Below are 21,792 nucleotides of genomic sequence, written 5' to 3'. Positions count from 1 at the left end.
CAGCAACAACAGACAGCCGACAGCCACAACCCCGCGCTTTGCGAGAATGTCGAAAAGGCTACTTTCGCCGTCTAAAACACGCATATATTCCGAGAATCTCAGCCAGGAATGACAGACATAACTTAAACCCACAACGCGACACACGCGGAAAAAGTCATCAGATGTTTGGTTTCCAGTGTCCAATCAGCGACGCACAATTCTTGAACTATGTCCTACTGTCCAATAGACGCGTAGTACACGCCCACCATCCGGTGAGTTGGCCAATCGCGCGATGAAAAAAGAAACGCCCACAAACTACGGGCGTCGCGGAGGGAAAAAAAAGGGGGGCACTGACTGTTAGCAGTTAGCTTGAACATGGCTTCGTTTATCATCAAACTTGCTCACCTTCGCTGTGTTTTAAGGACAAACAGGCTCTTCGGGGAGTTCCGGCCAAGGATAACACTGTGTTTAGACAGAAGGTAGCTGTAACTGCGGCTCTTTGTCCAAGCAATATGTTTTGTTTGTTATATGTATATAAAATGGACATAATATTCGCTAAAAGAGAATAGCACGGTGTGTTGTTTGACGGTGAAGATTAAAAGACCCAGTGTAACAATAATACAATGCTAATATAGTGCAGGTCTGTGTTGAATTACTTCATCCTTCTCTTTAATCATCCTGTCCCCTAAAAGTTATGCAACCGAAGGAGACAACAGAGTTCCTAAAATATACACCAAAACTGGAGACAAAGGTTCATATTCAAATTCCCTAGGATGGTTTGTAGTTATTCATTCTTTTACATGTAATAGTTGACTTCCTGCTACTCTTCCCCCCTCAAAAAGGTTTCTCAAGTACATTTACAGGAGAAAGGAGACCAAAAGAAGATGATATTTTTGAAGCCTTGGGAAATACAGATGAACTGTCATCAGCTATAGGGTAAATTAGCACATATTTAAATGTCATATCACCATAAAGCTTGTTCTTTAATTCTAGCCTCACCTATGTTTACTTTTATGATTCCTACTCGACAGCTTGGCCAGAGAATTTTGCCTCGACAAAGGTCACACATTCACACATCAGCTGGACAAGGTTTGATTTTCAGATTTCATTTATTCATTTTAAAGATCATTTTCAAACTGGCCAGAAAGATATTGCGCATTGGTGCATTTTTTTTTGCCCTCCATGTCATTGCAGATACAGTGCATTTTACAGGACGTGGGCTCCAATATCGCCACTCCTCGATCATCTGCAAGAGAAAGTCACATAAGTATGTATATGCTGGTCATTAAAAACAACTTAATTGTGTCTGGTTTTATCATAAAGTTTGTTTTTTTGTGTTTTCGAAAAGACAAAACTAAATTCACGGCTCAGCCTATTATGGACCTGGAAAAATGGATTGATGACTTTACAAACGAACTCCCTCCATTGACCAACTTCATTTTACCCGTAAGCCCATTTATACACAGAATTCTTTGTTTGAGACGTTGTTTTCCTGTTGCACTAATAACCCTCATGTTCCATGTCTCATAGTCCGGAGGGAAGAGCAGCGCGGCTTTGCACTTAGCACGGACAGTTTGTCGGAGAGCAGAACGCTGGTCAGTTTGAGTCGCATTATTTCACACTATTTTTTTTTGTCACTTAAACGGATGTTTCTGACCGCTCTTGTTTTTTCTCGTTATAGTGTTGCTCCTATCGTGCGCTCAGGGGAGGCAGATCCAGAGGTTGCCAAGTTTTTGAACAGGTGTGTCTAGTTGTGCTGAAATGAGAACATTGTATATTTCCACCACACGTGTCATAATGTCCCTCCATTTCCTCTCAGATTGAGTGACTACCTGTTCACAGTGGCCAGATATGCAGCCATGAAAGAAGGCAATGAGGAGACGATCTATAAAAGACCCGAATGAGGAAAAGAAATATTGTAAATATGTCAATTAACAAATAAAGACTATAACTGCTAGTTTCTCTTTTTCTTATCCTAATATGATGATGTAAATCATATTAATCCAATCACAGCCATTCAACCAATTCATTATTTCACACAGGAGTCGTCACCAAACCAGTACACAACACACAAACCTACTGTAGAGAGCGCTCGTTTGTCTTTGAACATGGCTCCATGACAACTGTCCCACACAGTCACAGGATCTGACACCAGCCCTGGCTCTTCTGAGAAAGACTACTGGCCCACGACATCAGCGACAGATTGCGCTCCTCGTAGGGCGGGTAACGCAGATAGGTGACGCATTCGAACCGCGTGCTTCTGAGCAGGCAGGATTTCTTGTGCGAGAAGGTGTCAAAGCTGTAGTGTCCGTGGCAAGAACCCATCCCACTGGCACCTGTCAAAAAATTTATTGCAGGTAATAGTGTCAGATTGCAGTATTTGCTGTGTGAAACGGGACTTACCTACTCCACCAAAAGGCAGCGCTACCATTAAAGTCTGCAGGACGCTGTCATTGGAGCAGAAGCTACCACTGGAAGTCTCACTCATTAGTCGTGAAATCACCTGGAACACGATGGAAGGTCAGAACGCAGATGCATTATCCAATTATTATGCATTGTTTTAACTTCAGCGGTGGTCGTGACGTACCTTACTGTTGCTGGAATATGCGTACACACACAGCGGTTTCTCTTGCCTATTGATGGATGCTATTGCCTCGTCCACACTGTTCACGGTCAGAACGGGAAGAACTGGGCCAAAGATATCCTGCTGCATGATGGCGTCTGATTCGGCCACTTCTGTCAAAACTGTTGGGGCTTGAAGTTGACCCCAAAAAAAAAAAAAAAAATCAGGATCAGACATGCAACATGTATTAGCTTCAAGGAATTAAACTCCTTAAAAAGGGATTCCTACCAATATACTTCTCTGTTTCGATCACCTGTCCACCCACGGCCACTTTGCCAGATCTCCACAGCATGTCTCTCATGTGATTGAAGGCTTCCACGTTGACCATGCGGCCAAAGCTGCGCGACTCTTGGGGATCGCAGCCATAGAACTGCGTCAGGCAGCACTTCAGGGCTTGCACCAAGCGCGTCTTGACGTCCACGTGGCACAGGATGTAGTCCGGAGCCACCACGCTCTGTCCGGCGTTGTGGAAACTAGCCCAGGTGATTCGCTGCGCGGCGGTGGCGATGTCGCAGTGTTGGTCCACGTAACACGGATTCTTGCCTCTCAGAATGAGAGTGACGGGGGTGAGAGTGCGAGCCGCAGCCTGAGCTATTTTGGTTCCTTCCTCTTTGGTTCCTAAAGAGCGACAGCCATGTTTTTTTTTTACATTCGCATTCAAATGACATAAAACATATTTTTTTTATCTTTACCTGTAAAGAAGACGTGGTCAAATTTGAGCTCTACGACTTGAGGCAAGTCACTCGTGCCTGCAATAATCACATGGAAGCATTCCTTGAGGAGAACAAGAATTTTAGATCAGATCATGACATTTTAAAGTATTATGGTGCCTCTGAAAAGGTTTGTGACTGCTTTTTGGGGAAAAAGTTAGACAGAAATAAAGGAAAAGTCTTTCATACACCCATATTTAAAGGCGCCATATGTAAGAATGTGGCCAAAAACGGTTACTACACTCAAATTCAAAATACAGAGGTCTTTTAGGTTTCGTTTTCTCCGCTATTGTAGCTCATATGTAACTGGCAACCCGTGGTTACTCGGCAGCTGAGACTCTACTGACTGCAATGATTGGTAGACGGCGGTAGGTGGCGCCACATGCCAAAAGATGATTTCAAAACGTAAAAACATGATTTGCAGTCTGCAAAAAAAAATTTTTAATGTCAATATTTTTGCTGTACTGTTGTTGTTGGTGAGTTCAGTTTGTTATATGAACATTATTCCTGCGTCTCTGTGACATATTAGGAGGATTTTATAATTGAAACTACTCACATTATCCAAGTAGAAAGGGATGAGACGATGGAGAAGCTCCGATGTGTGAGCAGTGCACTCAGAGGGACTGATGATCGCACAGTTTCCTGCAGCATATGAACAACATAGCATCAGCAGATGTCCGGAACTCTACGTTGATGTGACTAAATCACTCACTGCACCTGCAGCAATGGCCCCCACCAGTGGCACCATACACATTTGAACAGGACTGCACCAGTACCCTACGATGATGACCACGCCCAGTGGCTCCCTCACCACCATACACTCGTCCAATGAGGTGGACTAAATCAAATCAGACAAAACCCAAACATTAGGTTGGAAGTGAAAAAGAAAAAATACATTAAGCCACATTATTCTTACAAAAGGGCAACTAAAGTTTTAATCTGCTTTGGCTGCAATCGGCTGAGCACAATACGCGTCTTTGTAACGGCGACGAGACAGAATGTTCTTGTTTGTGCGAGTCGTGATTAATCCTAATATGTTGTGAAGATGTTTTACTGGTAACGTAAAAAGAAAAACTCACCAGGTTTCTTTCCACGTGCTGCGGCTGCATCCACTTCCTGAGGTTGTTGATGGCATAAAGTGCCTCGTTCTTGACGAGCATCAGCTCCGACACCACTGTCTCAAAGCGCGGCTGGTCAAAGATAACAAATGAAGACCCGTTTGGACAACTAAAAAGTTGGTGATATTACAGCAAACACAGACCCATCCACCACCGCTCACCTTATGGAGGTCGCGTCCAAGAGCGTCCACAAAGTCACACTCGTGTTCCTCCAGCATCCGCACCACAGCCTCCAGCTGAGCCACTCTGAAGCTCTCCTTGAGGGTGCGTCCGGCCTGAAAGGCAACTTTGGCCCTCCTCAGGAGATCGGCGCTCTCCAGCAGGTACGTCTTCAAACACTGCTCCCCCAGCCTGGTCCTGGAAGCCAAAAATCATCACCACCAGTTTGAAATATTGCAAATCGGCAAATGACGCATTCTACATGGCAATATCGCAAAATAATACCTTCTGCACGTTAACCTGCCGTTCCTCTGACAGACAGAGCATGCCCTCACTTTCACACTCATGTTTCCTCCCTACTGATGCCTGGCCCTGTCTGAATGGAGTCACTGTGTGTAGTTAAGCCTCCCACTAGTAGAGGGGATATGGTGGAAAGTCCACCTTCAGCCAGTCAGGTGATGCACATTACTGACATTATTATATCACATATTATTATACGCTCTCCGTGGTTCAAAATTAAGAATTATGGTTTTGACCTCTCTGTAAACCCTAGAGATGATTGTGTGTGAAAATCCCAGCCAGATTTTCAGTCATTTTTGTGAAATACTCAGAGCAGCCTTTCTGGCACAAACAACAATGCTACATTCATTCATTCATTCATTCATACATAATCAATTGAAATCACCTTTCTTCCTCATTCCTGATGCTTAGTTTGAACTTCAGCAGGTCTCCTTAACTATGTCTACATGCCATGTGATTGGCTGATTGGAAATTGCATAAAAAGCATCGGTTCATGTCATTTACATCAAATCAATGTATGATATACAACATACAATCTATTATAAGTATTCAAGATCGCGTCATCTATTAAAAATATTAAATATGAACAATGCTGCTCAGTCTTATTATTTAGTCTGTTGAACTATAACAAGTAACTAAGAAATAGAACAATACATAACAAAAAAAATAATAATAGTAAAAACATTCCTAACAAAGAAGATCTCTTGGTTATTGGGATCCATATCTGTACACCATGATATCTAAGTGAGAATCGTCCATGTTTTGTTTAATAAAAAGAGTAGGGATGGGAATATCAGTCAAAATCACTGCATAGGATAAAAATGTAAAATACAAAACAATCCAAAAAAGCCTATATATTTTTTATATATATATCTATATATATAGATATATATAGATATATATATATCTATATATATATATTGCATGCTTCACTATGTACAGACTGTAAAAAAAATGTATTTCTTCTTTTTGGGGGAGGACAATATTTGTTACACACAAATGTGTTGTTAACAGCTTCCTAGAGTTTGTGATATTGGTGTCAGTATCGGACACAACAAAGTGGTATGTCCCATCCCTGATAAAAAGGAAGATGAAGGTGATTATATGAGTGAACAACACACTATCACAGTTAAAATATGAAGGCTTATTATTATTATTATGTTTTCGTTTTTGCAGCAGAAGAAGTTAATAAAGATTTGAGGTATACAATATTACAACAACTCAGATAAGGATAAATCATAGTTGAGACTTACCTGCGCAGCGTTTTGAACCACCGTGTTGGAGAAGGGCTCAGTTGACTGTTCATGGTTGTTGTGCAGGTTCAGTTTAGGACACTTGTGAGGGGTAAACAACCGTGACGACAACTTTAGTGTTCGAGAGAAGTCCAAACAAATCCAAACACGACTCCAGGAGCTGCGCGCGAGATGTTACAGAGCGCACGGTGTGTGACGTCATAAGAAAGGTTGTTTTTTTAATACATTTGTCAGGTGGAGAAACTCACGAGCAGCAACCTGATTTGATACCAAACAACCAATGAGAAGCTCCGTTAGGGTTTATTCAAGAAAACAAGAAAACAACAGTGAACTCTTCACCGTCTGACCTCACTCAGCAGCAGGTGTTCACAATGAACTCATTAAGACCAAGAGCTGAGGCACGAGAACGTTGTATAAAGGTTGTATGAAGGTTGTGACACAGTAACGTCCAGGGGACCAAAAGAAAACGTTGTATAAAGGTTGTGACAAAGTAACTTTCATAAGAAAACGTTGTATAAAGGTTGTGACAAAGTAACTTTCATAAGAAAACGTTGTATAAAGGTTGTGACAAAGTAACGTTCAGGGGACCGAAAGAGAACGTTGTATAAAGGTTGTGACAAAGTAGCGTTCAGGGGACCGTAAGAGAACGTTGTATAAAGGTTGTATGAAGGTTGTGACAAAGTAACGTTCAGGGGACCAAAAGAGAACATTGTATAAAGGTTGTGACAAAGTAACGTTCAGGCGGGGACCATAAGAGAACGTTGTATAAAGGTTGTATGAAGGTTGTGACAAAGTAACGTTCAGGGGACCAAAAGAGAACGTTGTATAAAGGTTGTATGAAGGTTGTGACAAAGTAACGTTCAGGGGACCAAAAGAGAACGTTATATGAAGGTTGTGACAAAGTAACGTTCAGGGGACCATAAGAGAACGTTGTATAAAGGTTGTGACAAAGTAACGTTCAGGGGACCAAAAGAGAACATTGTATAAAGGTTGTGACAAAGTAACGTTCAGGGGACCATAAGAGAACATTGTATAAAGGCTGTGACAAAGTAACGTTCAGGGGACCAAAAGAGAACGTTATATGAAGGTTGTGACAAAGTAACGTTCAGGGGACCAAAAGAGAACGTTGTATAAAGGTTGTGACAAAGTAACGTCCAGGCGGGGACCATAAGAGAACGTTGTATAAAGGTTGTGACAAAGTAACGTTCAGGCGGGGACCGTAAGAGAAAGTTGTATAAAGGTTGTATGCACAACCGAGGGAGGAGCATTACCACTAGAGGGCGCTCACGTACCACTGGTGGAACATGTACCACAGTTTGAGAACCATGGGCTCAGAGAAAAGGGGGTGAAATAACATCTTTAAAACTAATATTTAAAACAAGAAAATTGTTTATTTAACACTTTTGTACATTACTGGGGTTAAAGTAGACACAGATCCAACCTTTTCTTTGTTATGGTCAGACTTAGATCTTTTGATCGGCGGCTTAACTTACTAATTCAACAACATCATAGAACATAACGTCTCATCATTCAGATTTAAAGGCACTGAAAAGGTCAAGAGGTCAAATGGAGGTGGATGCACTCAGGAGAAACTCTTCTCACCCCCAAGGACTGAACGATGAGATTCCATTGAGTTTCATGTGTCTTTATTTTTGGGGGGGGAAAATTTGAAGGATACATGCGAGACATAAACATTCCTTATGAAATCTGAACGATGGTGTTTTCCTTTCATTTGCTCAGGACTTCCTGTATATTTTTAATATAAATACATTTAGCATTTGTTGAATGAATAAGTTGACGCTGAGCATGAGCAGTGTTGGGGATATTGTGTTGTAGGACACGCAAACACCTCGATTGCCTCTTTTTATGACGACGTTAGTGTAGAGAAGCCACGATCAACGACACTTTTCAACAGTGAGATGAGATCTTCCACATTTCCAAGACCATTTATTGTCATCATCATCATCATCATCTGTTGTAACAGCGTGGTCGATAACCCAAGACCAGAATCACCTTCAGCAGTCAACACTGTTTAACACACATTTTAAAGTAAGTGCAGCTTACTCTTGACATCATTTAAAAACAGATGAGCGACCTCATCGGACGAGAAACACACACACACGCTGCATTTTCACCTTTATCCATTTACGAGTGTTTGAAGCAAGGTCGTCCTGATTTGTCCGATTTGAAAAAAACCTCCTTAGTAGCCTGCAGGAAGTCAATTGTCTTAGTTATGACATTTTAATATTGTCATAACACGATTTAACCACTCATTACAGTGATCATTATGTCGATAATAGTGTTAATTCTCACTCATGACAGAGGACATTTTGCATAATAAAGGATGTTTTTTTTATATAAGTGTGTTAAAACCTTTGATATTCTCTTTTAAAAGTTCCTGTTTAATGTTTAAAAAGCATCTTCATCATGAACCCTGTGTTATAAGTGTTAATCCGGGCTTACTACAAGGTCACGTTCATCACCCTCATGTCCCCCCTCCCCCCCAACTCACGCGGCTACAAACAGCAGAAACATGTGCAAGGATTTTTCATCTAAAAAGGGGGAAAAAAATCAACTCAAAACAGTCACATTTGGTTGGTCGAACCAGTCCATGACATCACGGCGAGACGCTCGTCGCGCGCATCTCGATTTCCTTTTTCCAGCATGGCTTACAAAGTCCACAGAGTTAGGAGAGAGAGCGCGGCGTCGGAACTCCTCCTCGGTTTGATGTTTGATGTTGCAGTGGTCGTACAGTGGTTGGATCGTTCTGCGTCGTGTCGTCAGAGGAGCAGAGAGTTAACTCCTTTGCGTCTATGGCTTGTTTCCAATATACACGCGGTTACTGGTTATAGCTGAAACACAGCCAGGTGTGATAGTGGACGAGGGGAGGGGGGGGCGGCAAAATACATGAGGCACTCAGTATTATTGAAAGGTGTAGTGACAAAAAAAACTTAGGTACAAAGACGAGCATAATTACTTCACTTTTCTTTTTGGAGTGTAGGTCAATTATATGACGTAATGAACACTTACAATCTCTTCTGGATCAAACAGCAGCAGCTGATCAGTTTGTTTTCGATCTCATATCACAAGTTTTGCTGCTTCTCCACGATTGAGGCAGATGTTTTTAGTTTCCATACAATAGGACAACACAGAAAGAAGCAGGTGACCGTTTCTCGTCATCGTCGTCGTCTTTAACGCGCGAGTGCAGCTGCAGAGGTTGAACGACGCGGCGACGATTTCGTCTCTGACCGTAATTAGAAAAGACGCGTTTTGTTTTTTTTAAGATTCGCCCGACATCGGAGAGTTCCAAACATTTACGTATACGCACAACACATGACTTGGTTTCACTCGGCTGAGTCGTCGACCGCGTGTCTAATGGCTTTGCATTGCATCGGTATTGCTTTCCAGTTCACTTACGACGGGAGTGTTGGATCCAAGAATGATTCTGTTAAGCCTGAGAAACACGAGATCGAGCCACTGTGCATCTGTATTTCCACCAAATTGAATACACATCATATTGGATTATTGGGAGTGGCAAGAGGGAGATGCTTAAATTGGATTGTGCTGCAGACGCAGCATCCACTTTACGTACAGAAGAGAGCTGTAGTGGGAGCTGAGCTCGTCCCAGTTTTTTTAAAAAGAGACAAAAGAAGACTTTGTGGGTCCTTCATGATTCCCCCTTTTGAAAAGACAGGCTCTAATCCAGGTAATCTGAGCCTCAAGCCTGGTTCAGGCTGTAGAACACAAGCCAGATAGATCGAAGAGTGCAGTCTGTCCGGATGCAACCCGCGTTAGGACAATTCAAAGCCCGTGTTCATACTGATAGCGTAGCGTAGCTTGTCGCGCAGGATGCTCTTCTTGCTGTAGTTGGGCAGTTTGAGCAGGTTGAAGCACGTCGACGAGGTGGGAAGTCGACCGCCGGGTTCCTTTTTGCGGATGGTGAAAAAGCCCCGTAGGACACTGCCCAGAGTGTCCCCAGTGTCCTGGACACCAGAAAACAGCTCTGTTAGTACAAATGCAACACAGCTACGACAAAAAACAACAACAACCCGACAACCCCGTTACCTGATCGTCTGAAACTTCCACACAGCGGATGGAGAAAGGTGGTTTGAGGTAGGCGAAACCTAGAAGAGGTGGCCTTGAGCAGCTCGTAACAAACTGTGAAAAACATGAGAGAGGATAAGAGGCGATGAAGTTGAAATGATAAGTGTGCTGCGGTGAAAATGGACAGCTCACTTTAAGGAACATAGCCCTCTCCTCAGCAGTAAAGTCACTGGACAGGATGTCCCACAACCAGATGATGACACGATGGCTGCTGTGAAATCCTCCGTAGTAGACGGTGTGTTTCCTAAGAAAGAGAATAAAACAACGGCAGGAGAGAATATTTAGTTAAGAGTACAGAGCATGGATAGTAGACCAGGTCCAGACATAACGTTTTGAAATGTTGCGCTTTTCATTTCTGGTTGGATTCAGGTTGAGCTAGCTGTCTGAGCTAGCTTAGTACAAGTGTAGCATCATGTATTATTTACACTGCATTGGTGTGACAATGGGGAAAACAAAAGGTAACTGAGGAAACAGGTCAAAGAAGTGGTAACGCACACGGTTAGTGTGGCTTGCAAGTGTCAAATTCACTCTCTCCACCTTCAAATCAGAGCGTTGTGTGACCACGCCCTTCTCTCTTCTCATTGTTGCTAGCTTGTCCTTTGTTCTGTTCTTATGTAGCCGTATCTGTGTTATTTTTGTGTCTTCCTGTTTTATTTACTATTAACCTCGACCTTAAATGTCCCACAAATAAAATAAATAATATTTTTTTATTAATTGTCTGGTGCCACACGGTTGGTATAGCGGTTAGCAATACCAACCTGCTAGCGACCCAGTCGGTCACGGTCCAAAAACATGCAGCCTTTTAATTATAATTAATATTGTTGTGGTGAGTAGATACAGTATGGATTATTATGGATATTAGAGACTTAACGACAACAAAAAGACGAAACGTGACATACTTGAGGTCGTCCAGATCGATCTCAGCGTTGTCTCCTGAGACGAGGCGCTGGACCTCGGGTGTGGAGAACATGTGCAGCCACTCTGGGTTAATGATGGAGCGGAAACCTCGAATGAAAGCCGCCGTTTGCTCTTTGATCTGCGTGTGCATGCGGAAGTGAGCCATGAGGTGGATGTAGCTGATCCTGCAGGAGTGGGGGGGGGGGAGACTGAGGTCAGATTTCTACAACAAACAGACGGTATTTTTTATTTTCTTTGAACAGAACCTGTGTTAACGTACTTGTTTTCATTGGTGACTTGCATGGTTTTCCCCCCAGGTATCAGCTCGTGACAGACAAGCTGAAACACAAAAAGTAACTTTTCACTTCTTATTCAAGAAAAGTGGATCATAACTTGCATATTTTCCTGCCTTACCTGCCCCATGACATCCTCATCATAGGATAACGTTAGTCCCAGATCCCCTACGTCTCCATCATAGCGCTAAGATTCAAATATGAAATTATATTAAGACGAGATTAAAGTTCTGTTTAACTGGTAGTAAAATATATTGTTTACTGACCTTGATGGAGGTGAGGTTCTTATAAAACTCAGAGTCCAGAGAAGGAAGCTCATCGATGGAACTATAGAAAGTGCTATGGTGGTGACCCAAGACTTGACTGAGGAAGAAGGAGGCGAACGGAACGTCCACAACAATGCCCTGAACACACACAGAGAGAGAGATTATATGAAGATCCACTCATTCAAAAATCACCTAAAATACGATGCTCAGGGTGAGAAGAGAAGTGACATGTACCTCATAGACGGCTTTCGCGAGCATCTTCCCCACAAACTCAAACAGCTGCAAATGGTTCTCGTGGATGTAAGACGTGGGCGAAGGATACAGCCTTTCATTTCCGCTCGTTGTCTAAGGAAAAACAAAGATTACGTGTCATAAACACAGTCGGCAGCAGAGGTGTGTTTCTTAAAAAAGTGGCACGTATCTTCTATGTGACTTCACCTTGAACAGGTTGAGAGCAGGATTGAACACTTTCTTGATGATCTCCTCCAGAAACTCTTTGAAGACGCCGTCCTGGTCGATGCCGGCCTCGTCCACTCCCAGATCGTTGACGAACTTCACACGGATCACCCCTTTGATGGAGTTCACCGGCAGCCGACGGAGCTGATCGTATCCATCCTGAGAAGAGGCACGGAAGGAAGCGTCACTTTAATGTAGTTTAATACGTCCAAATTTTGCTCTCAAAATCTGTTGGGTTTTTTTGTTACCTCCAACATGCGTGATCGTCGAATGGTAATATGGGTGACGTGTGGTGAAGCTGAGCTCGTTTCGACCAATCCTAAATTCTCCTTCTCCTTTGTTACAATGTTCCTGAACAGAAGCACCCTCTGAAATCAAAGAGGGGAAGCAATCAAACATCGATTAAAAAAAAAGAAAGAAAAGAAAATGACACTGCTTTAAATAAAAGCATCCCTGTTTACTCACGTTTTTATGTGGAATGACATGTGGGATGTATTGCAATAAAAGCTGGGCTCTTCTCTTTCCTTTCTCCAGCTCTTGGAACAACAGGCTGGGCTTTAGGTCCCTGAACGCAACATAGAGGTTAAGTTAGACTGAAGAGAACAGCTGTGGTGTGTGTGTGTGTGTCGGGGATTCACAGTGTTTGTATTTACTTGCGTAGCCAGTGGTCATCGGGGGTGAACTTTCGCCTGCAGTCTCGCTCGTAAAGAGCCATCAGCCAGCCGTGAACACTGTGGAACAACTCCAGTTTCTCTCCCTTAGCGTTTTCTATTCAAAAAGAAATAAATGTGAGAAATAAACCCTTTAAATCAGATACCTTTAAGAACCACACTCACCTAAGATACCATCCCATATCATCTTGTACACAAACGTGTTCAGAAAGGACGAGATAGTGATGAGTTCCTCTATCTTGAAAGACGTTTGTTCTTCGTAGACCTCGATGTCGTCGAGAATCCTGCAACGCGTTCACAGTATCAACAGTCAACAATGCTAACCCTGAAATGAGAATGTGATGCACAAAATAGTTTGAATTGTCTCTTAAATTACGTGATGAGATGCCGCGAGCAGTCACAAAACAGCATGAGCATGGACAAAAGCTGCTTGGACTCCTCCGTGTCGTTGTTCAGACACTCCATGAAGAGTTTGAGGCCTCCCTGAGGACCGAGCTCGCAGATGAAGGCCCACAGTTTAGGCAAAAGGTCGTCGAGATGCGTCAGACCTGCAGAAAACAAGACAACGTGATTCTCCGTGGTTCAAAATGCTGTTTGTGTAACATTAAAGAAAAAAAACACCAATACCGACCTGTGAGTATCTGGAGGCGTATTTGTGTCAGTGTAGACAGAGCAGTCTGGTAGAGCACACAGATGCTGCACACCTTCTGAACCTCGGCCGAGTCGACTCGCTTCCCGCCCACGGGTTTCAGGATGTTTCTCACAGAGGCCGATTTCTGAAACGCTCGCTTGAAGAGGTCTGACAACACAAACGGTAGCGGATGCAGAGAACCGTCGAGAAACGTCGAACATACGCTACGGTTCAAAGGTTTGGGGTCACCTATGCAATTTTTGTTGTGTTTTCCAGTAAAAGTCACACTTTTATTCATCAAAAGACAAATTACAACAAAATAATAAGGGTTTTCAAGTGTTTTCTAATCATCCAATAGGCTTCTAAAGCGATTATCAAACTCAATGTACCATTAGAACACTGGAGAGATGGTTTCTGGAAATGGGCCTCTATACACCTTTGTACATATTTCATTAAAAACCAGATATTTGCAGCTAGAATAGCAGTTTACCACATTAACAATGTATAGAGTGTATTTCTGATTCATTTAATGTTATATTCATTGGAAAAAAAGTGCTTTTCCTTCAAAAATAAGGTACATTTCTAAGTGACCCCAAACTTTTCAACGGTAGTGTAGATTTTCACATATATTAAACTGACTCACTTTTAACTGGTAGATTATTCTGTGATGTACTGGGCTGTGCAGGTGGAGGGGTGGGCTCTTGGCTCTCAAGCTTTTTAGAGAGGACGTCGCTGAAAAGCGTCCGAATGACAGAAACTCCCCACAGGTACTGAAGCTGTTTGGTGACCAATGGCATTGACTCATTCAGGCTATGGAAGAAAAAAAGGTATTTTATTATATTATTTTTGACAAAAGTCTATAGCCTCTTTAAACCAGCTTGTTATTGTTTCTTCTAAATCCATTTAAGTCAACAGTATCACTTTTACCGACCCGTAGTCAACAGTTTGTGAGAACCAGCCCAGGACAGGGTGCCAGTGGGTAAGGTTCGACTTCTTCTGGGACACGTATCTCTGGCAGTACGACAGCATGTCAGTAAGGTCCTTCACAAAATGGCCGGCCTCCTCCTCAAGGACTTTCTCGTTCAGGAACCCCAAGTGAATCAGATTGCCTACCCCAAAAAAATATGAAAAAGATAAAGTTCAAGACTTTGCATGATTCGCTGAGATCAATAAAAACACGTATTCACACAACAACAAAAAAATACTATACCGAGTAAGCAGAGAGTGTGGCTGCCCTCTAAACACACACAGATGTCAGAACACTGTTCTTCTCGGCTGAGGAACAAAATGAACTTCCTCAGGAGGTCGTGCGTCTGGATTGATGCCATACACTGTTGTCAAAAAACAGACATTAACGCCTCCACTCTGATCAGGTCAAATCATTATACATGCACCTTATATATATATGTATGTATATGTATATGTATATGTATATGTATATGTATATGTATATGTATATGTATATGTATGTGTATGTGTGTGTATGTATATATATGTGTATATATATATACACACACGCACATATAAAACTACATATATACATACATATATATGTATGTGTATATATATGGATATAAATATATATACACATACACATACACATACACATACACATACACATACATATATACATGCATACATACATATGTACATATGCATATATACACATACATACATACATACATATACATATACATAGATACATACACACATGTATATACTGTATATGAGAGGGCTTTTACCTCTGGTGTAAGCACATTGAGGTGGTGAACGACGGCTGGAACTGACATGACGTGGATGAGGAATGATCGCAGCAGGTTATCAGAGAAGTGAGCAGCAATGACCGGCCTAAAAAACACAACACACAACAAATTTAGTTATTGGAAGGAAATGCTGTGTGTATAATGCAATCAAAACTGTGGTGTGTCACTTTTAAATATGCATGTCCTTTACATTCAAATCGATGTCAAATGAGTTCACACAGTGCTGCATAAAAACAATGTCACATCATTTCTGTTTACAAAGACAAAACAAGAGACATAAAAATAAGATCTCACCTTAGTGACAACGTGAAGATAGCCGTTAGAGTGCCTTTAGAGAGAGATGGTTTAGAACGTGCCAAGCCATTGGTTAGCAAAATCTGAAGAAGACAAAAAAAAAAGAAACAAACATTCAAGAAGAAAAAGACAACACAATTTTTTTAATAACTGAAAAAGTACGAGCTGTAATACTGAACCTGAAGCATTGAATAAAACCCCTTCTGATTGAGATGCCCCATGATATTTTCACACATCCTCATCAGAGCAGGTCTGAGAGCTTCTCCTAAAGTAAAAAAAAAAAAAACGTAGACAACATGATTTTCTTTTCTTGCAGTGGTACATAAAACAGCAGCATCATCTTTTTTGTTAATTATTTGACCTTGAATTAAGACATACCCTTCCCTCGCACTATCTTCCAGGTGGAGGTGTCTGTGAAGGTCACCAGCATAGTGAGGTACAGCGTTATCATTTTATTGTCCTGTAGTATGTCAGGCTGCAAATCACAAAACACTGGTTGATGCCATGTAACATGTACTGTATATGGTGAGATGAATATGAAAAAATAAATAAATAAAAGGGCTTACCTTTAAATGTTTCAGTAGCTGACAGCAGACCCACAGGACATCTTTTACCTGCTTGAGCCAGGGAATTGTAAGGTCTTTGGAAAGGGCCAGTGACACATACCAGACCTGAGAGGCACACGTGAAAAACAGTCGCTCAGACAAACATGACATACAAGATGGGTGAAAATGTAGAAAGGTGGAATATGAATGAGTGCGCTCACTTTAGGTTCATTTTCAACCTCCATGCTGGCCAGAATGGCACGACAAAGCTTCTCAAACCTCTGTGTGACATAGAGAAATATTGATTATAATCAAAAATATGGGTGATAATAATTGTTATTAACATGGTAAAGGGTCAGTAACTCACCATCTTATCCTCTTGGCAATACACGAACAGTAATTTCCGAGCGTTTTTAAAAAGTGAAAGTGCATTTCTTTTCGACGTGCCAGTTTCAGAGGTTTGGAAATAGTTATCGACCTCTGTCCTGGAGAGACACAGAAGCAAAGAGCAGATGATTATAGAATTAAAAAAAACTATTCATAATGTTTATAATTTAAACTAGTGAAAGAATGTGGGATAAAATAAGATAATCCTATTAGCCCCCACAATGTTACAGCAGTAAAGACAGTAGCTTAAACATGGAGTCCACACCTATGAATGCACAATAAAGAAGATATTGACTATAAAGATTACTTGACCTTGAAGGGATATTTTTAAGAGGATCTGGAACTACCTTAGTTGCTTCTGGAGTTTGCATCGACAGAGGAACCTCCTGACCAGAGCCTGGATCTGGGTTGCTGCTCTCTCCTTCTCCTTGTGCCCCTTCCTCTCCTCCCTGGCCTGCCTGGCTTTGTCCAGGAACTCGGACTTGGAGCTTTGAGGCACACCAAACATTGTGCACCCCTAGAAAATAGAAATAAAATCAATTTGAATGTCGTGAAACAAACCCATACACTGATAATCCACCACAGCCACCCAGTCAGAGGTTTCTGGAAGACTGTGGCTGTGATAACAAACGCACATCTTCACCATGTCCTGAGTTGACGTGACAGCGAGCTCACCTGCGATATTCCTCGAGTGTAGATTCCGGCTGGCCTTCAGGCTCACTCGGCGCTATACCCCGGCACTCATTTGTTTGCTCTCGACATCCAAGCAGGACGAAAACTCGCGAAGGCTAACTTGCCATTTCTGAAGCACCGGGGCGATACGGTAAAGATGGAGCTGGGTAAGTTAGCACACAGGGCTAGTCGTCGCTTGGCTGCCCGATAGTATCTCGGGAGGGCTTTTCTTCAAACTGTTTTGGCGATATTTGTCCTCATTGTGGGGTTAGGTTTTATCCCGTGTCAGTGACAAGCCCAACAACAAAGGGAAGACAGCGTTTCGGAATGTAAACAATGAGAGGTGATTCGTACACTGACTGCAGTCCTTAATCCTGTGTGTCGCATTAAATGATTCCGGGTAGGGCATGTATCTCTTCGTTAAAATATTGTGTTTGTCGTTAGACTGCTGGAGATATTTTAGTCTATTTTTATGTATGTTGCTTAAATAGCACATTTAGAGTCCGTGTAATTGAATTAATCTTCATAGGCGAGTGTTTTGTTGTTGTTGTTGTTTTACAGAGGGACTGGTATCAGTGTTACTCCTCCAGCAGCGGAAATGTACAGAGTAGATCTAAAACAATTAAAGCATTTTTAAATGTGTGAATTAGGAGTAAGACGCCAACTGTACTTAACAAGGCGACACATTGTTACGTATCGTATTCATCTACTTCTAATAATGATTTATGTTTATTTTAACCTCGTGCTGAACTCCGTGTTAACGTTAGGGAATTGTGTGAATTGTCCCTTTAAAGGATCACAGTAAAGTTGACGTAATTTTTGGAACTGCGCAGCGAAGACCAGGTGTTGTGTCGCGTTATGGTGACTGCTCAGAATCGCATCCCCGTCCACGGCTTGACAACAAAACATATTATATTTTTTCTGCGATACGAATTAAAATTCTGACAATTAAATTAGTGTCACAGTCAATCAAGGCAAAGGTGGAGTAATAAAGTGGGCTGTTGAAGCGATTCCTAAAAAATTACGGGCCAAGAACAGAAACGTTTGTCATAAATGTTCATACGAAACGTATTACGTATTACTTTATCATTCTAATAGTTCTTAACGATCGAAAAATGTAGACCTTGGATATAATTTATCATAACTAACAATCACCAGAAGGCGTGCGCGTTCACGCGACAGGGTTACGAGATTCTCGGCAGTCATCCATAACGCTGCATAACACCGGAAGGAAGTGGGTGTTAGCTGACTGACGTTAGCGGGTTACATTTACGAAGGCTGCTGTGGCTTCTATGGTAAATATATTTATGTTTTTGTCCAACACCTTGACACAAACACTCGACCACTGACACACAGAGAAAGACGCGTTAACAAATAGCGACACAATGAGTATCCTTAGTACATTTACACGTTCATTTATATCATGCTAACTTGTTAGCTCTCTTTCTCAAATTAGCCACGTTAGCTACAATCACTCGGTTCTAATTCAACAGCACAGATAATCGCTGCCTCTTAGCTAACCATGAAAAGTAGAAACTACTAAAATGACTGCCGAAATTATACCATATTAAAGGTTAAATGCGTGATTTGTGTCAGTTATTACATGTGTTATTACATTTATAATTCTGTCTTTATTAGTTATAACAGTTCTACAACTTTAACCATTGTCTTTTTGTAAAAGTTGCCAATAATATATATACAAGTAAGTGGATTTGTTGTAGTGTGTATCTTTTTGATATGAGAACAAGTTTATCAGAATCCCCTTGAGTTTTGTATCATAGTGGCTTCTTACAATATTATTAACAGTGCTACATACAGGCCTGGAATATTGTTTTTGCAGTTGTGTGTGTATATGAGGACATTTCTTGGTAGGATGCCGTGTGTACAGACTCACATAGGTAATTGGAAGTCAGGAAGTACTGAGACAAGCTAACGTTGATAGATTAGAAATGAAAGATACACAAATCACCATTAACCCTAAACAAAGCTGATTCGGTGCTCTACTTTGTTCTTTCCCAGGAAGAGATGTCAGGAGAGAGTGTGGTGAGCTCGGCAGTGCCGGCAGCTACAACCCGGACAACATCCTTCAAGGGCTCCAGCCCCAGCTCCAAATATGTTAAATTAAACGTGGGTGGGGCGCTGTACTACACTACCATGCAGACACTAACCAAACAGGACACTATGCTCAAAGCGATGTTCAGCGGCAGGATGGAGGTCCTCACAGACAGTGAAGGTGAGCTGTTGGAGAAAATGGTTTGCGTTGTCCCTCTAATGGTTGATTTAATTCCAAAGTAACGTTTCACCATTTCATATTTACAGGTTGGATCTTGATCGATCGCTGTGGCAAACATTTTGGAACGATCCTTAACTATCTTAGAGATGGAGCGGTGCCGCTGCCGGACAGCCGACGAGAAACCGAAGAGCTGCTCGCGGAGGCCAAGTATTACCTCGTCCAAGGCTTAGCTGATGAATGCACTGCTGCCTTGCAGGTACAATCACTGCAGTCACATCACTGTCATTTATCTGGCAAATACTGACTGTATAAAAAAAGTTGACATAATCTTGCTGTTCTCTTGAGGAGGGAACTAGAAATATATTAAATATCCACCAGGGGGTGACTCCACTTGCTGCAAAAAGAAGTCTCTTTAAGTGGCAGTCTATAGGAAAATGTTTGTTAGTTTTTCTAAAATTTTATCTGTTCATTTTGAAGAATAAAACTTAATCAGGGAGGGCATCAAATACATAATATTCTGTATATTTTGTACAATTTTGTTTGTTTTTTCCCCCCAGAACAAAGAAACGTATGAACCCCTTTGTAAAGTGCCTCTGATGACATCATCCAAGGAAGAGCAGAAGCTTATTGCAATGTCAAATAAGGTATCTTTTCATGTTTGTATACAATGTGTTCAATTTCATCAGTCAAGTGTCAAGAAAATAAATAAATAATTCCACGTTCTCTGTGAGCACAGCCCACTGTCAAACTGTTGTACAACAGAAGCAACAACAAATATTCCTACACCAGGTGAGTGCTCTTCAACTGCGATCAGAAACATTTCACTGTGAATGTGATGTAAAATATGACTTAATTGTCTTAATGGATACCTGATACCTCCCCACCTGCAGCAATTCCGACGACAACATGCTGAAAAACATCGAGCTGTTCGACAAGCTGTCGTTGCGCTTCAACGGTCGAGTCCTCTTCATCAAAGACGTGATCGGAGACGAGATCTGTTGTTGGTCCTTTTACGGTCAGGGGCGTAAGATTGCTGAAGTTTGCTGCACCTCTATTGTTTATGCTACAGAAAAGAAGCAGACAAAGGTGAACAAACATTGTATTTAATATTCTGACCCCTGAGTTTTTGTGTTGTTTCTTTCTAACACTGTACTTAACTGACCCAGGTTGAGTTCCCAGAGGCGCGCATTTACGAGGAGACTCTCAACATCCTTCTCTATGAGTCCCACGACGGGAGGGGTCCAGACAACGCCCTGCTGGAGGCCACAGGGGGCGCCGCAGGACGATCTAACCACCTGGACGAGGACGAGGAGCGGGAACGGATCGAACGAGTTCGTAGGATTCATATCAAAAGGCCTGATGACCGCACACATCACCATCAGTGACCCTCTTCTTCCCCTTTGACCCGTCAGCCTGTGTCTCTGATTCTGACAGTTTTTGCACCACGCCTGTGCCTTACAACTCCCAGCGCCTCGCTGTCTCTTTTTCTCTCTCTTTTCTCACTTCCACTCGTTATTTTACCAGCTTTCTTAAGGAGACTAACTACTACGAGATGAGAGTCACAACTGTGTGTAGTGGTGAAAGTGTTTTAGCCTCGTCATCTTTGTTCGTCACAGTTATTCCTATCGCTGCTCTCTGCTGGTGTGCAGGAACTCCTCGACGTTCAACTTTTTAATCCTGGGTGTGTGAACACACACAAACAGAAGTGATATTAACTCGATTGCATCCAGGAGGACACAAATCATGTCATGTAAGCAACTTAAATGTAATTTTTTGCTTCTCCCTGAGGTGGTTCTGACGGGTCCACTGTGAGGTCATCAGTGGCTGAACCAGATGTTAAAAACAGTGGAGGCCACTTGGTGGCACTGTTTTACTCTGAGGCTTTTTTTCCAAGCCTGCAGATATTAGCAATTTAACCTTTAAAAACTATACTTTTTTGAGGTTTCACAGGTGGATGCAACATATTACTGTAGTGCTTCTGCCACATTTACTTTTTAACAAGCATTTCCCCCCCCCCTTCACCCCCACATTAAATGATTATTATTTTTCAGTGGAGGAAACTTGAGCTTGTGACCTGAGGTGTTAAATGTACTGGGGACGATTGAATGATGGGATGCCCGAGGTTGAAGTGATTGACGGTAACCAGAGATCTCTCCTGGGGCAGGAAGGAAGTCCTGTCTACAAGGTTGTTTTTTTTTTTACCGGGGAGAGAAATTAGAGCCGTCGTTCATCGCCGCATTCATCACACAATGTACTGTTTGCACACGTTTTGAGTTGGAAATATGTCGTAACAATCTCAGTACTTTTAGGTCTATTGTACAGAAGTGACCCATATATGTATGTTATATATTTATACCTACTTTATCACAAATAAATTTCTACATACAAACCTTTTTTTCCTGTTCTCATATTTTTAGTGAGCATTTATAAAATGATGA

General features: G+C 41.9%; 4 protein-coding genes across 5 annotated transcripts; 2 read left to right on the top strand and 2 right to left on the bottom strand.

Annotated features, from left to right (window-relative positions):
- The first annotated feature begins 353 nt into the window (after window positions 1-353).
- On the top strand, window positions 354-2,105 carry mmab (metabolism of cobalamin associated B). 2 transcript variants are annotated; one of them, XM_083905281.1, is made up of 10 exons: window positions 354-458; window positions 672-730; window positions 822-915; window positions 1,011-1,068; window positions 1,174-1,246; window positions 1,328-1,425; window positions 1,510-1,574; window positions 1,661-1,720; window positions 1,799-1,897; window positions 2,022-2,105. In XM_083905281.1, exons 1-9 carry the CDS (start codon window positions 355-357, stop codon window positions 1,881-1,883), a joined length of 696 nt encoding a protein of 231 aa, XP_083761407.1. In that variant the 5' UTR covers window position 354; the 3' UTR covers window positions 1,884-1,897; window positions 2,022-2,105. The 2 variants fall into 2 exon arrangements, with proteins under 2 accessions (XP_083761407.1, XP_083761406.1); XM_083905280.1 differs by lacking the exon at window positions 2,022-2,105 and having other exon boundaries at window positions 1,799-1,936.
- Window positions 2,106-2,115: 10 nt separating this feature from the next.
- On the bottom strand, window positions 2,116-6,195 carry aldh3b4 (aldehyde dehydrogenase 3 family, member B4; the record flags this gene model as incomplete). The annotated part of the gene is made up of 10 exons (XM_083905279.1): window positions 2,116-2,315; window positions 2,383-2,482; window positions 2,567-2,733; window positions 2,831-3,220; window positions 3,295-3,376; window positions 3,869-3,954; window positions 4,030-4,150; window positions 4,392-4,502; window positions 4,592-4,787; window positions 6,143-6,195. 10 exons carry the CDS (start codon window positions 6,193-6,195, stop codon window positions 2,116-2,118), a joined length of 1,506 nt encoding a protein of 501 aa, XP_083761405.1.
- A 3,650-nt stretch (window positions 6,196-9,845) lies between these two features.
- Window positions 9,846-17,238, bottom strand: ube3b (ubiquitin protein ligase E3B). Its single transcript, XM_083905221.1, has 27 exons — window positions 17,125-17,238; window positions 16,797-16,966; window positions 16,430-16,547; window positions 16,284-16,343; window positions 16,084-16,188; window positions 15,896-15,992; window positions 15,697-15,782; window positions 15,518-15,600; window positions 15,203-15,308; window positions 14,671-14,791; window positions 14,392-14,569; window positions 14,104-14,270; window positions 13,461-13,628; window positions 13,206-13,377; window positions 12,995-13,113; window positions 12,812-12,926; window positions 12,624-12,723; window positions 12,407-12,526; window positions 12,141-12,317; window positions 11,937-12,047; window positions 11,703-11,840; window positions 11,558-11,623; window positions 11,424-11,482; window positions 11,146-11,328; window positions 10,379-10,490; window positions 10,208-10,300; window positions 9,846-10,125 (listed from the first exon to the last, which is right to left on the bottom strand). The coding sequence occupies exons 2-27, from the start codon at window positions 16,955-16,957 to the stop codon at window positions 9,934-9,936; spliced, it is 3,207 nt and encodes a 1,068-aa protein (XP_083761347.1). The 5' UTR covers window positions 16,958-16,966; window positions 17,125-17,238; the 3' UTR covers window positions 9,846-9,933.
- Window positions 17,239-18,348: 1,110 nt separating this feature from the next.
- On the top strand, window positions 18,349-21,715 carry kctd10 (potassium channel tetramerization domain containing 10). The gene is made up of 7 exons (XM_083905444.1): window positions 18,349-18,416; window positions 19,141-19,354; window positions 19,441-19,610; window positions 19,912-19,998; window positions 20,091-20,143; window positions 20,245-20,440; window positions 20,521-21,715. Exons 1-7 carry the CDS (start codon window positions 18,414-18,416, stop codon window positions 20,737-20,739), a joined length of 942 nt encoding a protein of 313 aa, XP_083761570.1. The 5' UTR covers window positions 18,349-18,413; the 3' UTR covers window positions 20,740-21,715.
- Window positions 21,716-21,792: the final 77 nt, after the last annotated feature.

The sequence above is a fragment of the Microchirus variegatus genome (genome assembly GCF_963457635.1).
Source record: "Microchirus variegatus genome assembly, chromosome: 18".
Classification (NCBI taxonomy): domain Eukaryota; kingdom Metazoa; phylum Chordata; class Actinopteri; order Pleuronectiformes; family Soleidae; genus Microchirus; species Microchirus variegatus.
This window is presented reverse-complemented; position numbering and strand designations above follow the sequence as displayed.

Coding starts and splice junctions, on each gene's coding strand:
- kctd10 (XM_083905444.1), top strand. Junction 19,355..19,440: donor GGTCCTCACAGACAGTGAAG/GTGAGCTGTTGG, acceptor TCATATTTACAG/GTTGGATCTTGATCGATCGC. Junction 20,144..20,244: donor AACAAATATTCCTACACCAG/GTGAGTGCTCTT, acceptor CCCCACCTGCAG/CAATTCCGACGACAACATGC.
- mmab (XM_083905281.1), top strand. CDS start 355: ATGGCTTCGTTTATCATCAAACTTGCTCACCTTCGCTGTGTTTTAAGG. Junction 1,069..1,173: donor TCACACATCAGCTGGACAAG/GTTTGATTTTCA, acceptor ATGTCATTGCAG/ATACAGTGCATTTTACAGGA. Junction 1,247..1,327: donor TGCAAGAGAAAGTCACATAA/GTATGTATATGC, acceptor GTTTTCGAAAAG/ACAAAACTAAATTCACGGCT.
- ube3b (XM_083905221.1), bottom strand. CDS start 16,957: ATGTTTGGTGTGCCTCAAAGCTCCAAGTCCGAGTTCCTGGACAAAGCC. Junction 13,378..13,460: donor ACGCCTCCAGATACTCACAG/GTCGGTATTGGT, acceptor TGTTTTCTGCAG/GTCTGACGCATCTCGACGAC. Junction 11,841..11,936: donor TCGCGAAAGCCGTCTATGAG/GTACATGTCACT, acceptor GTGTGTGTTCAG/GGCATTGTTGTGGACGTTCC.